Source organism: Eurosta solidaginis, chromosome 3, assembly GCF_040869045.1.
Source record: "Eurosta solidaginis isolate ZX-2024a chromosome 3, ASM4086904v1, whole genome shotgun sequence".
NCBI lineage: Eukaryota > Metazoa > Arthropoda > Insecta > Diptera > Tephritidae > Eurosta > Eurosta solidaginis.
In genome coordinates, this window is record NC_090321.1 from 264,778,525 (window position 1) to 264,792,277 (window position 13,753).

General features: G+C 36.4%; 1 protein-coding gene and 1 long non-coding RNA gene across 2 annotated transcripts in view; one reads left to right on the top strand and one right to left on the bottom strand.

Moving 5' to 3' along the window:
* LOC137245503 (uncharacterized) overlaps positions 1-754 on the bottom strand; it is a 359,413-nt gene extending 358,659 nt beyond the window's left edge. Inside the window, exon 1 of the long non-coding RNA XR_010951335.1 lies at positions 668-754. This is a non-coding gene — a long non-coding RNA (uncharacterized lncRNA). The remainder of the gene's footprint in view (positions 1-667) is intronic.
* LOC137245497 (sialin) overlaps positions 1-13,753 on the top strand; it is an 84,087-nt gene that overhangs the window by 9,378 nt on the left and 60,956 nt on the right. The window contains exon 2 of the mRNA XM_067776278.1: positions 5,666-5,716. Coding sequence (XP_067632379.1) covers positions 5,677-5,716 — 40 coding nt within the window. The 5' untranslated portion in view covers positions 5,666-5,676. The remainder of the gene's footprint in view (positions 1-5,665; positions 5,717-13,753) is intronic.

The window sequence follows — 13,753 nt, forward strand, 5'->3', positions numbered from 1 at the left end:
GATGACATTGATATCATCGGCCTAAACACCCGCGCTGTTAGTTCTGCTTACTCCAAGCTGGAAAAAGAAGCGGTAAAGATGGGTTTGATGGTGAATGAGGACAAAACGAAGTACCTGCTGTCATCGAGCAAAGAGTCAGCGCATATGCGCCTTGGCAACCACGCTACTGTTGGCAGCCATAATTTCGAAATAGTAAAAGACTTCGTTTATTTGGGAACCAGCATCAACATTAGCAACAACATCAGCACTGAAATCCAGCGAAGAATCAATCTTGCCAATAAATGCTACTTTGGACTAGGTAGGCAATTGAAAAGTAAAGTCCTCTCTCGGCGAACGAAAATCATACTCTACAAGTCACTTATCGTACCCGTCCTGCTATATGGGGCAGAAGCATGGACCATGACAACAGCAGATGAAGCGGCTTTGGGAGTGTTCGAGAGAAAAGTTCTTCGAAGGATTTATGGACCTCTACGCGTTGGCGATGGCGAGTACCGAAGAAGATTTAATGATGAGCTGTACGAGCTATACGCAGACATCAACATAGTCCAGCGAATTAAAACGCAGCGGCTGCGCTGGCTAGGCCATGTTATGCGAATGAAAGATGATGCTCCGGCCAAGAAAGTGTTTCTATCGGAACCCGCCTATGGAAGCAGAGGTAGAGGGCGGCCCCCACTCCGTTGGAAGGACCAGGTGGAAAACGATTTAAACTCCCTTGGTGTGACCAATTGGCGCCGGTTGGCGGAGCGAAGGAGCGACTGGCGCGCCTTGTTGGACGGCCATAACCGTTTAGACGGTTAAACGCCAATTAAGTAAATAAGTAAGTAAGTTCCTACTGCTTTGGCTACTACTTCCGCCTGGAAAACACTACAGCGATCTGATCAGCTTGTAGGACCTGTTAATTTCCGTATCAACACAGTATACCGCAGACCCTACTCCTTCCACTACTTTGGAACCATCTGTGTTCACGCATACGTACATACGTACATAATTAAACACACCCTATTCAATTTAGATAAGTATTTACTTATATATGTATGTGAATTAATGACAGCTAAACGACCTAATAATATCTCACTTGTTTCACTGTTTAATCAAGTGATTCACAGATAACCAGATTCTTGTGTATATGGTTCTATAGGAAATGCGTTTATAGCGTGTGTAGGTCATAATATACGTCATAATAAGACATTATTTTTTAATAAATGTCATTGAATTGAAATGGATTAATATAGATGGAGTTGTAGGTACATGGGCAGGTGATAAAATTTTCAGCGAGGTGGCTGCCTTTGATGAAGTAGAGTGGTTGCAATGCAAGTCGCCCAAGTAGTTATTAAAAACTGGGCCCGTAGTACGTTTTACGATAAGCGACTAATAATTATTTTCGCTCAAACGATAACTATGCAACTTTTATGGATCTAACGAGTACTATTTATCGCTAGTTCACATCATTAATCTGATCCACCATTTGCGAGATATTGTGATTTAAAAAAGAGTTTCTATTACAGATCATAAAACGTAATACGGTCCTGTTTTTAAGCCACACAACCGCTCTATTTTCAAATTACCTGCCCAGATTTTCAAAATGGAGCTTCTGAAGTATCTAACACTGATTATGACTAGAGCCAGGAATTATATTTATGTATAAAATGTTTCACAGTCCGTCTGGTAGTATTTTTATGGCTTTTGAAGTGATCATTATAAGGAATACCCCCTCCTATTATGCCCAAATATATTTCTGATTCTTACAAAAAGTCATATTTACAGTAATGAGCTTTGTTCGAAATTGTTTTGACTATGAAAAAAGAGGGGAGTCTCGAGAGACTGCGACACTCTCCGTAAAATTCACCTCAAACAGATTTGAAAAATTGACATACCTAATACACTCAGAGAAAAACGCTAAAATGCAGCACCACCGGACACAATTCAAGCTTTTCATGTTCTTACTTTTTTGTTCTTGAAAAGCGAACGACCTGTTTTTAAAACAACAACCTTGTTCTGGAACTGACACCATTTTCTTGAAAAGAGAACGGCTGGTGCACTACAATGTTAAATACAACATTTCGCGTGGCGCGAATTCCACACCGTCAAACTGAAGTTTTTTAAAGCAATTGTTTATCTTCTATTTTTTTGTTACTCTTGTTTTTCGTTCAGTTATACTTTCCATTCACATATGCACAGGTAATTCTCAAACTTGTTATGAAATTTTTTAAGTATATATTCAGATTGCATCATGGCGGAACGATACAAGGTGGCAGCATGGTGACATACCTACAAACATAAATAAAAATTCCATGTACTTTGTTTTTGTAAATTCGATGGACAAATGTCAAAATCGTATTGCGCCGGAAGTTAATGTATCAAAACAAATAAAAAAAGTTTATAATCAGCTGTCCCATGCTGCCACCTTGTATCGTTCCGCCATGGATTGCATCATCAAACAAGAAGAATCTCTCAATAACAGAAATATTTGAAAAAATTCATATTATTAGTTTTTTCTTAATCTTTTGGATTTTAATAATAGTTTTCTGATATTAATATTTTTTATTAATGACAAAGAAATTATTATTAATAAAAAAATAAATAAATAAATGGGTACTTATTAAAAAAACTACCTTCCCACTCCCACCAATGATCAAACACAAAGCGTTCTTGACAGGCCAACCTAATATAAACGCACGCAAGTCATTTTCTGTCAAAAATGTCTCATGCACATACAACTTGTATGAGAACAACCGAAATTGAAATTACTGCGTAAAAAGCTAACTCGATTTCCAATTTTTGTTCTGCGTGACATTTCAGTCATTGTGAATCAAACTAAGTGTGATATCTTATCTGTCAACTGCCTGACAGGATGTTCAATATGGCTACTTTTTAGCGTTTTGACAGGCTGTTCAATATGGCGGCGCATAGGGCCGGCTATCTTCAGCAGGTGATGGAAAGAGATACAGAATGAGACAGCGATAGTCAATTACAAATCAGATGATCCAATCACTTTGGAATTTTGACGTCTATGTAGAAGATATCACACTTAGTTTGATTCACAATGATTTCAGTTTGACGTTTGCACACATGCTTTATATTGTCGCAACGCATGCTTATTTCGGTTCGGGCAAAAAACGCCGGTTGTTTGCGTGCGCTAAAAAACGCAGTGTGGTTTTATTAGGGTGGCTTGTGAATTGAAACCGAAAACTGTTCTCGAAGCGTGAGAACGAAAAATCTTAAATCAAACCCAAGTAGTGCTTGAAACGAGCACAGAAGGTCTACACATAAATACCAAACTGGTAAAAAAATACGAACGGTGTTCTTGGAAAATCTGTTCTTAAAACAAGCCCATCGGTCACGAGTTAAGAAAAAACGTACTTAACATACTTTTGTCAACGAATGTTCTTAATTGTGAACTTGTTTCGATTGTTTTAGAATGATTTTGCACTGTGTATACTTTCCACATCAACTACCTTCACAGACTAGCTACTAGAGCCGGAAGATTTGCAAGATCTCGGGACAGCTATTCAGCCTATGTGCGGTCTTTATTGGCCGGCCAGTTCAGCCTACATAACCTTAACAGAAAGAACTTCTCCAACTGTGATCTGTTTCTTTAGAAACTTCACATACCTAACCGATAGTATTTATACAAACCTTCATTTATATAAGTATACGTAGGCATACATTTTGCGAACTAATTTATACTTAAATTACTATAAACTTTATTATAATTTGTCGTGTTCCAGTTTTTAACTATTTTGCATTTATTCGCAAATGCTAATTTGCTTGCACATTAGGTTGTCTGATATACGCAACTTAATCCCTTCAATCTTGAATGAACCGAAAAGTTTTCATATTTTTCTTGTAATCGCATCGCAATCGAAAGATTTTTACTATGCAGTCTCATCAGGGTTGTCTGCTGGAACAACTGCCCATCTTGTGTATGTGGCTTTTGAGCCTGTTAACATATCCAATCTTCTTTTGGAGAGATTTCGAGTAGCTCTGTATCGCTTAGTGTTGTATCATCCAGTATTATTGTTGCCTGACGCAACTCTATTATTTGGTTCCAGTTTTGGTATCTCAAATATGCCTCTTCCCTCCTGAGCTCATCCGCCTTAACTACAATACACACACAAAAATATTGGTGTGAAATCCCAACTTTATGGTGTTGTCCATATAAAAACCATAATAGTGTGCATTTCATTCCCAAGAAGTGTTAAAGAAAAATATTTTAAAAATAAAATTTAAATTATAATAAGAAGAAAACAAATTGGATGTTGCGCTCGGCCGCGACTTGAATCCACGACGTTTGGTGTGAAAGGCGGTTCAAGCTACCACTATACTAGTGCGGCTTGCTGCTCACATCTGCCATTACGTAATACAATGAACAACAGCATTGACTCCAAAGCAGACATCGGCAAATAGTGGCACAATTGTGCACACTCAATACACACGTATTCTTATTCTCTTTAGTCTAGTAGTCGCTGAGCATTTGGCGCAGCATCATCGATTGTGTGCGTCGGTCGCAATGTCGACGAATGTTGTTAGCAAGCAACAAGCAAAGAGCGTTTGTTAGTTTTTTTCAATGCGCACAATCGAAAAATATTTTATTTTGACCAACCCTTTTACGCAAATAAAATGTACATACTATGTTTTTTATTGTATAAACCTTTTGTTTGCCATTGTGCGCATTAAAAAAATAATAACAAACGACCTTGTTCTGTTGCTTTCTAATAAGCGAATGAACTACGCAAAACGATGCATCCCGTGATGTGTGCTATCATCGCGCTCTCACTAACACATCTACATTTCCATTTTGCCGACGCCTGTTTTGATCACATTCTCTCTCTAACTCTATTTAAATTTCTTTTTAAATCTAGGAAACTGAATGAGTGGGAGTTGCTTGCTCAATTTATACATGTTGCCGGATTGAACTACTTTGTCTCCGCCGCACCCTTCTGTAGTTATGTTCACCAGGATGCGCCGCTCCGTCTGTTCTACTACAATGTGAAGCAAGGTCAGATCGAGTAGCACCTCCATCGCTGCAACTGGTCAAATGCCCCTTACTCCATCCAGTTGGAGTATGGTTAGCGCCTTCTGCACTGTAATTAAAGTAGTTCGAGATGTTTAGGCAACCTCTACATTCACTATGATTGGTCTGACTATCATTGTGTGCATCCATCTTAGGATCTCAGAGTTACATTCCCAGAACTTGCCTGCAATGCGTCTCCACACCTTTATTGCTGTTGTAGCCTAGTATGTTACTTGGATACAAAAACAGTTAACGGCCACGCTATTGCACACTTTAATTGACCGCCTTGAAATGGGTCTTTAATTTCTGTTGATGTGGTTGCCACCAATGTAAGATTGTAAAAATATCATCTTTTTCGTTATAGAACCTATTCATTTAATTATACTTAACCACATACGTAAGACGTTGAATCAACTATCAAATTTATAGTTATTCAATATTTAATGATTAGGTGTAATTATGTTTAGAATTCGATTGGTATGTAATCATTGAACAAATTTTAGAACTTTTTTTTGTTAAATGTGTACGTGGACTGTTTTTTTAAATTTGAGCCTCTAAGGCAATTTTTCCAAAGCGCTGAATATTAAATGTTTAGCAGAACTATTAAATATAATTTAAAATATTTATTTGCACTTTTCTTTGTTGTTTCAGATATTTCCAAAATGTCTAACACTGAAAAGAAAGAACTGAGCGGATGTCGAGGTAAGTACGCGACAAGCGGTCAAGCGAGATTTCCAGGCTACGCCCATGAACTCGGGAATTAATTGTTTTGTCAGGCAGGCCTTGATAAGCTTCGAGTTTTTGCATCAAATCTTGCTGTATGAAATGGGTACACTGAGAGAAAAACGCCGTTCTAAAATCCAGCACCAGCGTACTCAATTCAAGCTGAGCAGAGCTCACAGAGTATATTAACTTTGTTCGCATAACGGTAATCCGTAAAGGGCATAAACTAATCGAGATAGATATAGTTCTCTATATACCAAAATTATCTGGGCGAAAAAAGAAATTCATTTAGCCATGTCCATCCGTCCGTCCGTAAACACGATAACTTGAGTACATTTTGAGGTATCTTGATAAAATTTGGCATGTGGGTTCCTGGGCACCCATCTCAGATTGCTATTTAAAATGAACGAAATCGCCCACTTTTTCGATATCGAAAATTTCGAAAAACCGAAAAAGTGCGATAATTCATTACCAAAGACGGCTAAAGCGATGAAACTTGGTAGGTGGGTTGATCTTATGACACAGAATAGAAAATTAGTAAAATTTTGGACAACAGGCGTGGCACCGCCCATTTTTAAAAGAAGGTAATTTCAAAGTTTTGCAAGCTGTAATTTGGCAGTCGTTGAAGATATCATGATGAAATTTGGCAGGAACGTTACACCTATTACTATATGTGTGCTAAAAAAAAAATAGTAAAATCGGATGACGAACACGCCCACTTTTAAAAAACAATTTTTTTAAAGTCAAATTTTAACAAAAAATTGAATATCTTTACAGTGTATACATAAGTAAATTATGTCAACATTCAACTCCAGTAATGATATGGTGCAACCAAATAAAAAAATAAAACAAAATTTCAAAATGGGCGTGGCTCCGCCCTTTTTCATTTAATTCGTCTAGAATACTTTTAATGCCATAAATCGAACAAAAATTTGCCAATCCTTTTGAAATTTGGTAGGGGCATAGATTTTATGACTCTAACTCTTTTCTGTGAAAATGGGCGAAATCGGTTAAAGCCACGCCCAGTTTTTATACACAGTCGGCCTTCTGTCCTTCCGCTCGGCCGTTAACACGATAACTTGAGCTAAAATCGACATATCTTTACTAAACTTAGCTCACGTACTTACCTGAACTCACTTTATCTTGGTATAAAAAATGACCGAAATCCGACTATTACCACGCCCACTTTTTCGATATCGAAAATTACGAAAAATTAAAAAAATGCCATAATTCTATACCAAATATGAAAAAAGAGATGAAACATGGTAATTGGTTTGGTTTATTGACGCAAAATATAAGTTTAGAAAAAACTTTGTAAAATGGGTGTGACACCTACCATATTAAGTAAAAGAAAATGACAAAAGTTCTGCAGGGCGAAATCAAACGCCCTTGGAATCTCGGCAGGAATACTGTTCCTGGTATTACATATATAAATAAATTAGCGGTACCCGACAAATGATGTTCTGGTTCACCCTGGTCCACATTTTGGTCGATATCTCGAAACGCAACTAAGGGCCACTCCCTTTTAAAACCCTCATTAATACCTTTAATTTGATACCCATATCGTACAACACATAATCTAGAGTGACCCCTGGTCCACCTTTATGGCGATATCCTGAAATCGTCCACCTATAGAACTATGGCCCACTCCCTGTTAAAATACTCTTTAATACCTTCCATTTGAAACCCATTTCATACAAACACATTCCAGGGTTACCCTAAGTTAATTTTGCTAAATGGTGATTTTCACCATTCAGCTGAGTATGTAATGTTCGGTTACACCCGAACTTAGCCTTCCTTACTTGTTGTTCTTGAAAAACGAACGACCTGCTCTCAAAACAACAACCTTGTTCTTGAACTGACAACCATTTTCTTAAAAAAGAACGGCTGGTCTTAAAATATGAACAAATGTTCTATTAATGAGAACAATTTTCTTAAATTAAGTTCAAGAAAAAACAAACGGTACAATTCGTGTGCACTACAATGTTAAATACAACATTTGGCACAGGCTATCTAGCAGTTGCAGTGGCCCAGCGGCTATGATGTCGAGGTTACGGTCGTGTGGCGCGAGTTCGATCAACGTCAAGCTCTGCAGTTTTTAAAACAGTTTTTTATATTCTATTTTTTTAACTCTTATTTTTTGTTCAGTTCCATTCATATATGCACAGGCAATTCTCAAACGTGTTATGAAATGTATTGAATTAGCGAGCTTTGCTCATATTGCTTTATACAATGGTTTTTGTAATTAATATTAGAGAAAAATTGTAAGTTTACAAACGGCGATGGTTACTAGGACATGTTTCTGAATTTCATTTCTTCATCAGCTAGCTTTTCGGGAGCTGAGCGTTGAACTCGAATCTCCAACATTCATATCAGTGCAAAGGTAGATGCCTTTAGCTGCTAAGCCATATGAATGTCCCGTTGTGAAATGCGTTTTTTCAAATGTTTTTAATTTTAATAATAGTTTTTTTGTTGTTAATATTTTTTATTAATGGAACAAAAATTTAATATTAATAAAAAAAATAAATAAATGGTACCATCCCCCACTCCTTGAATTGAAAACGAAAACTGTTAAATCGACCACAAATCGTTCTCGAAGCGTGAGAACGAAAAATCTTAAATCACGTAGTGCTTGAAATGAGCACAGAAGGTTCACACATCAATACCAAAGTGGTCATAAAATACGAACGGTGTGCTTGGAAAAAGTGTTAAGCCCAGCGGTCACGAGTTAAGAAAAAACGTACTTAACAGACTTTTGTCAACGAATGTTCTTAATTTTTAACTTTTTCGTTCGTTTTAGAACGATTTTCTCTCTGAGTGTAGTAGGCCACCTACCTCGAGACAACGCCCATGTATTATATTTTCATTGGACCTGGATAAGTCTACAACGTTAAAATAATTGTGAGGTGGACGAAGACTTGATCCCCTTGGTGCTCCCAATTTGCATCGCTAAACAGGGATAGCTGGCGTGACTTGTTACGAAACGGCCAAAATCGCTTACGCGGTTAAGCGGCAATTAATGATGATGGCATAGCTCGAAAATGATGGAAACACTTATGCGTTCTATTTTCTTAAAGAGAAAGTTTTGCGACTCTGATATTGAATTTTATATCCTCATTATGTATACATATTTACAATTGTGTGAATAACCTTGTTTGAGTCATCATCGTCAATTGTGTGAGTAAATTTTTATTGCAGCAGGACGTGCCTCAACTGTCGTCTATAACTTTAATACATAACTATTCATTATACGCTTTGTACGCACATAAGCGATGTTGCGAATATGGTATTTTAAAAGGTCATTGATACTTTTTTATTAGGGCTGCTGAATTTATAACATTGCTCATCCTTTAACATTTCAGTTGTTTGATTAAATTTAGTTAAACTTTATACAAATTTACCTAAATGGAGAAAAACGTCTGACGGTTTATTCGTATGGTGAACACTATTTCCTAGTGGCTGGCGTAGTATGAGCGGTAGCGCTCTTGCATATGACATCAAAGGTCTCAGGATCAGATCTTGACGCAAGTAACACAAATAAGGAAATGCTTATTGGAAACTAGATTTCCCTGTGGCAGTTGTTTGAAAAATCGTCCGTGTTCATGTTGTTGTTGTTGTTGTAGCGATAAGGACACTCCCCGAAGGCCTTGGGGAATGTTAGCGATGTTGATGGTCCTTTTCCGGATCCAGATCCGGTACGTTCCGATAACAAGCACCATTAAGACACCAGCCCGACCAACTCGGGAACGATTTAGTATGACGACATGAAACCTTTAAGGCGATGCCGCCCTCCCAACGCCTGGATCCATAAGGAACTTGAGGTCGTCAGAGCCTCGGCTGTTAAAGTAACAGGATTCGCCACGGGTAGGTGAGGTTGAAAATTGGCTTGGAGAAGCTATATTTTGCGCTGGCAACACCTTGAAAGGGTTGCGCTACACAACTCGTTGAATCAATTTGGTATTTTAGTCGCCTCTTACGACAGGCATACCTACCGGGGATATATTCTGAACCCCCCAACCCGCTAGGGGTGTTCATCACCTTTGAGAGCTGAGGTGCAGTTGTAGCAATGGCTAGGAAAATAGTGTGAAAGGCACACCTCATATTAGAGGAAAACCTTAGTCTCAATCTCCGCTTAAATTTGTTTCATATGCCGAAGATTTGCGTTTTCGGATACGAATAGTCGCAATATCCCTATAATTATTTTTTATACCCAGCTGTACTTGTACACAGGGTATTATAACTTTCATTGGATAACGGTTGTTTGTACAGGTATAAAGGAATCGAGATAGATATAGACTTCCATATATCAAAATCATCATTATCGAAAAAAATTTGATTGACCCATGTCCGTCCGTCCGTCTGTCCGTTAACACGATAACTTGAGTAAATATTGAGATATCTTCACCAAATTTGGTACACGAGCTTATCTGAACCCAAAATAGATTGGTATTGAAAATGAGCGAAATTTTTATATATATAACATTTTGGAAAACACAAAAAACCCGATTATTTAGTAAATAATACACTTAGAATGCTGAAATTTGACATGTGGACTGATATTGAGACTCTTAATAAAAATTTGGAAAAAATTTAAAATGGGCGTGGCACCGCCCACTTGCGATAAAATCAATTTTACAAATATTATTAATCATAAATCAAAAATCGTTAAACCTACCGTAACAAAATTCCGCAGAGGTTGTCTTTACTATAAGGAATGCTTTGAGGAAAAATTAACGAAATTGGTTAAGGAACACGCCCACTTTTATATAAAAGATTTTTAAAAGGGTCGTGGACGAATAAAATAAGCTCTATCTTTGCAAAAAGAGCTTTATATCAGTGGTATTTCATTTCCCAAGTGCATTTATAACAATAAATAAGAAAAACTTCAAATTGAAAAAAATGGGCGTGGTACCGCCCCTTTTATGACTAAGCAATTTTCTATGTTTCGGGAGCCATAACTCGAAGAAAAATTAACGGCTCGTAATAAAATTGGGTACAGAAATTTTCCCTATAGCAGGAAATATTTCTAGAAAAAAGACCACGCCCACTTTTATATAAAAGATTTTTAAAAGGGTCGTAGACGAAAATAATAAGCTATATTTTAGCGAAAAAGAACTTTGTAACAATAAAATTTTACTTTCTAAATTTAATTATAACATTCAATTGGAAAACACTAAAATTTTTGAAAATGGGCGTGGCACCGCCCCTTTTATGACTAAACAATTTTCTAGGTTTCGGGAGCCATAACTCGAAGAAAAATTTACGTATCGTAACAAAATTGGGTACAAATATTTTCCTTATAGCAGGAATATTTCTAGTAAAAATTGATATGATTGTTTAAGGACCACACCCACTTTTAAATAAATGACTTTAAAAAGGTCGTAGGCAAAAATAATAAGTTTAATCTTAGCGAAAAAACGTTTTGTACCAATCGTATTTTGTGCCCTTATAACAAGAAATGGAAAAAATTCAAATTTTGAAAATGGGCGTGGCACTACCCCTTTCTTACAATGCATTTCCCAACATTTCTGGAGCCATAACTCGACAAAAAATTTGGTGTTTAACAGGAAATATTTTCAGTAAAAATGGACTAAATCGGTTAAATCGCCTTCTTTTATATAAAAGATTTTGTAAAAGTGCGTAGATACAAGTAATAAGCTCTTTCTAGTAAAAATTGGAAAATATCTTTAATAACCGTGCCCTTTTTTTTTGTAATAACGCTTTTTAGTACAATGGCACTTGTGTGTTTATGTTTATTGTTCTGTTTTATCTTTATTTTAAAATAAACAGTAGGAAAATCCCCATAGCTGGAGGAAAACTGCATTATTACCCACTCAAGGTCATTGGTGTTAACCTCTGTATCCTTTTTGCTTCTTTTAAACGAAAATTAGTTCAGAATATAACCATATGTATATGTATTATTGCGCAGCCTTGTAGCACTATTAAGCACAGAAAACAAACAACAACAGCGTTTAAAGTGTACAGCTGGGTGTGTAATGTTCGGTTGCACCCGCACTTAGATTTCCTTACTTGTTTATTTAAGGGTGTCTTTAAACAGCTATGCAAGTTAAATGAAATCTCTCTATTCGTGATTGAAAAACCCGCTGATTATTTGTAAATTATTGTTGGGATGAAAGAAAACCAACGACGTTAATCAGTTAAAAGGATATAAGTTGTTTTTAAATTGTAAGATTATTGTTTTACTAAAAACGTTCAATCTATAGTGTCATCCATGCCGTGGTGCCTAAATTGCGATTTTTCCGAATAGCTACAGCATCGAACAAATCGACTGCCAGTGCGAAAAAGCACTTTCTGACAATATATTTCAAAACCATTTTATTTCAGATTTTTGCACATAAAACGCCCTATCCCATATAATTTTTTATAAACACCGCAGCTAATGTCAAAATGTATTGAGTTTAAGCTAACTTTTTAACAAAGTCTGAAATAGGGCGTTATTCAAAAGCTTTCTGAGATTATTTGTTTGCGCTCATTTATTTTTTTTTTTGATGTTTGTGTTTTTCGTACTGTCAGAATTCGGTAAATTTAGATAAGGAATCGATTTAACGTGATCTCCCAAGCATTCACAGTAAATTAACTTGAAATACGTGCCGACGAATGACAAATCAGAGATCGAATTATGAATGAGATGTGCTGTCTATTGCAATTATCTTAACTTCAGATAGGTTGTTTTGTTTAGTTGCCTCAGATATGAATAATAGGTCAAATATCCCATCGAAAAATTACAAAACCAACTATTAGATATCATTCTAAGTTAATAGAATACTTAGTACAATCATTATTAAGTTTTCTTCATCTAATGAATGCTGCCTTTCGCCTGAAGCTTATAGTTAGCCGATTTTACGTTTTCCCAATTTCGGCAGTTATGCGGTTTTGCTATTTGTCGATGTGTATTTTTGCATCGACAATTGCCTTCTTTCCGTGAGTTTTACAGCTCCGGCTCACGCTCAATTCTCATGGGAATCTCTGGATCATTGAGAGACTTGAGAAGCAGATGTCGTGAAATTTTCGCACACGTGAAATGTGATAGGCAGATGTCGCCGCGGTTTTTCATTTAACTCATACGGCGAAAGGCTAAGCAGCGACATCTATTTTTGAAAGCGTTTCCAACCTAAAAAGAAGTAATTAACAAATTATCTGGCTCACAAATTGAACCATACTTCTATCTGGATTTATCTGGCTCAAATCGTTGTTGTTGCATTTACATGCAAAATTATTTATCTGGCTCAGGATTTTGCCACCGGATGATAGCTAATATGCAGTTACATAATATACTACGTTGTTTTTATTTTTGGGATATTATTCTAGCGTATGTAATTATCTAATTTGTAAATATGTTAGCCGATTCATTGTCAGGTACATAACCAGCCTTTGAGGGATAATATAACGGTGATGACTCAATAACCAGATATATTCTCATCATAAACTATATATTGCAGTTCTTTTGTTGCTAGCCGGTTATTTTGTTGACAAAAATATAAAAAAAAGAAAAAAAAAATATAGCACAAGTACAAAAATACGTACGTATGAACATAACAATTAACTCGAAACAATAATTCATATAACTTGACGAGTGGCCGTCGATGCCGTTTGTTCATTTTGAGCCGCGCCTCTTTTCAATCATAAGGTAAAAATTATATTGAATGCGGCTCAGGGTCAGATGCATATTTAAGTCGGCAATGTTTTCGAATTAAATGCCGTCGGAAATTGTTTATCATTCAAATAGCATTTAATTGATGAGAGTAATTATTGAGATGCTAGGAAACAGGTTCATTGTACGTTTTAGCATTCTTAATACAAACAGCTTATATCTAAAGGTATATGTATCGCCGCTAGAATTTTTATACTCAGTTGAGCAGAGCTCACAGAGTATATTAAGTTTGATTGGATAACGGTTGGTTGTACATATATAAAGGAATCGAGATAGATATAGACTTCCATATATCAAAATAATCAGGATTCAAAAAAAATTTGATTGAGCCATGTCCGTCCGTC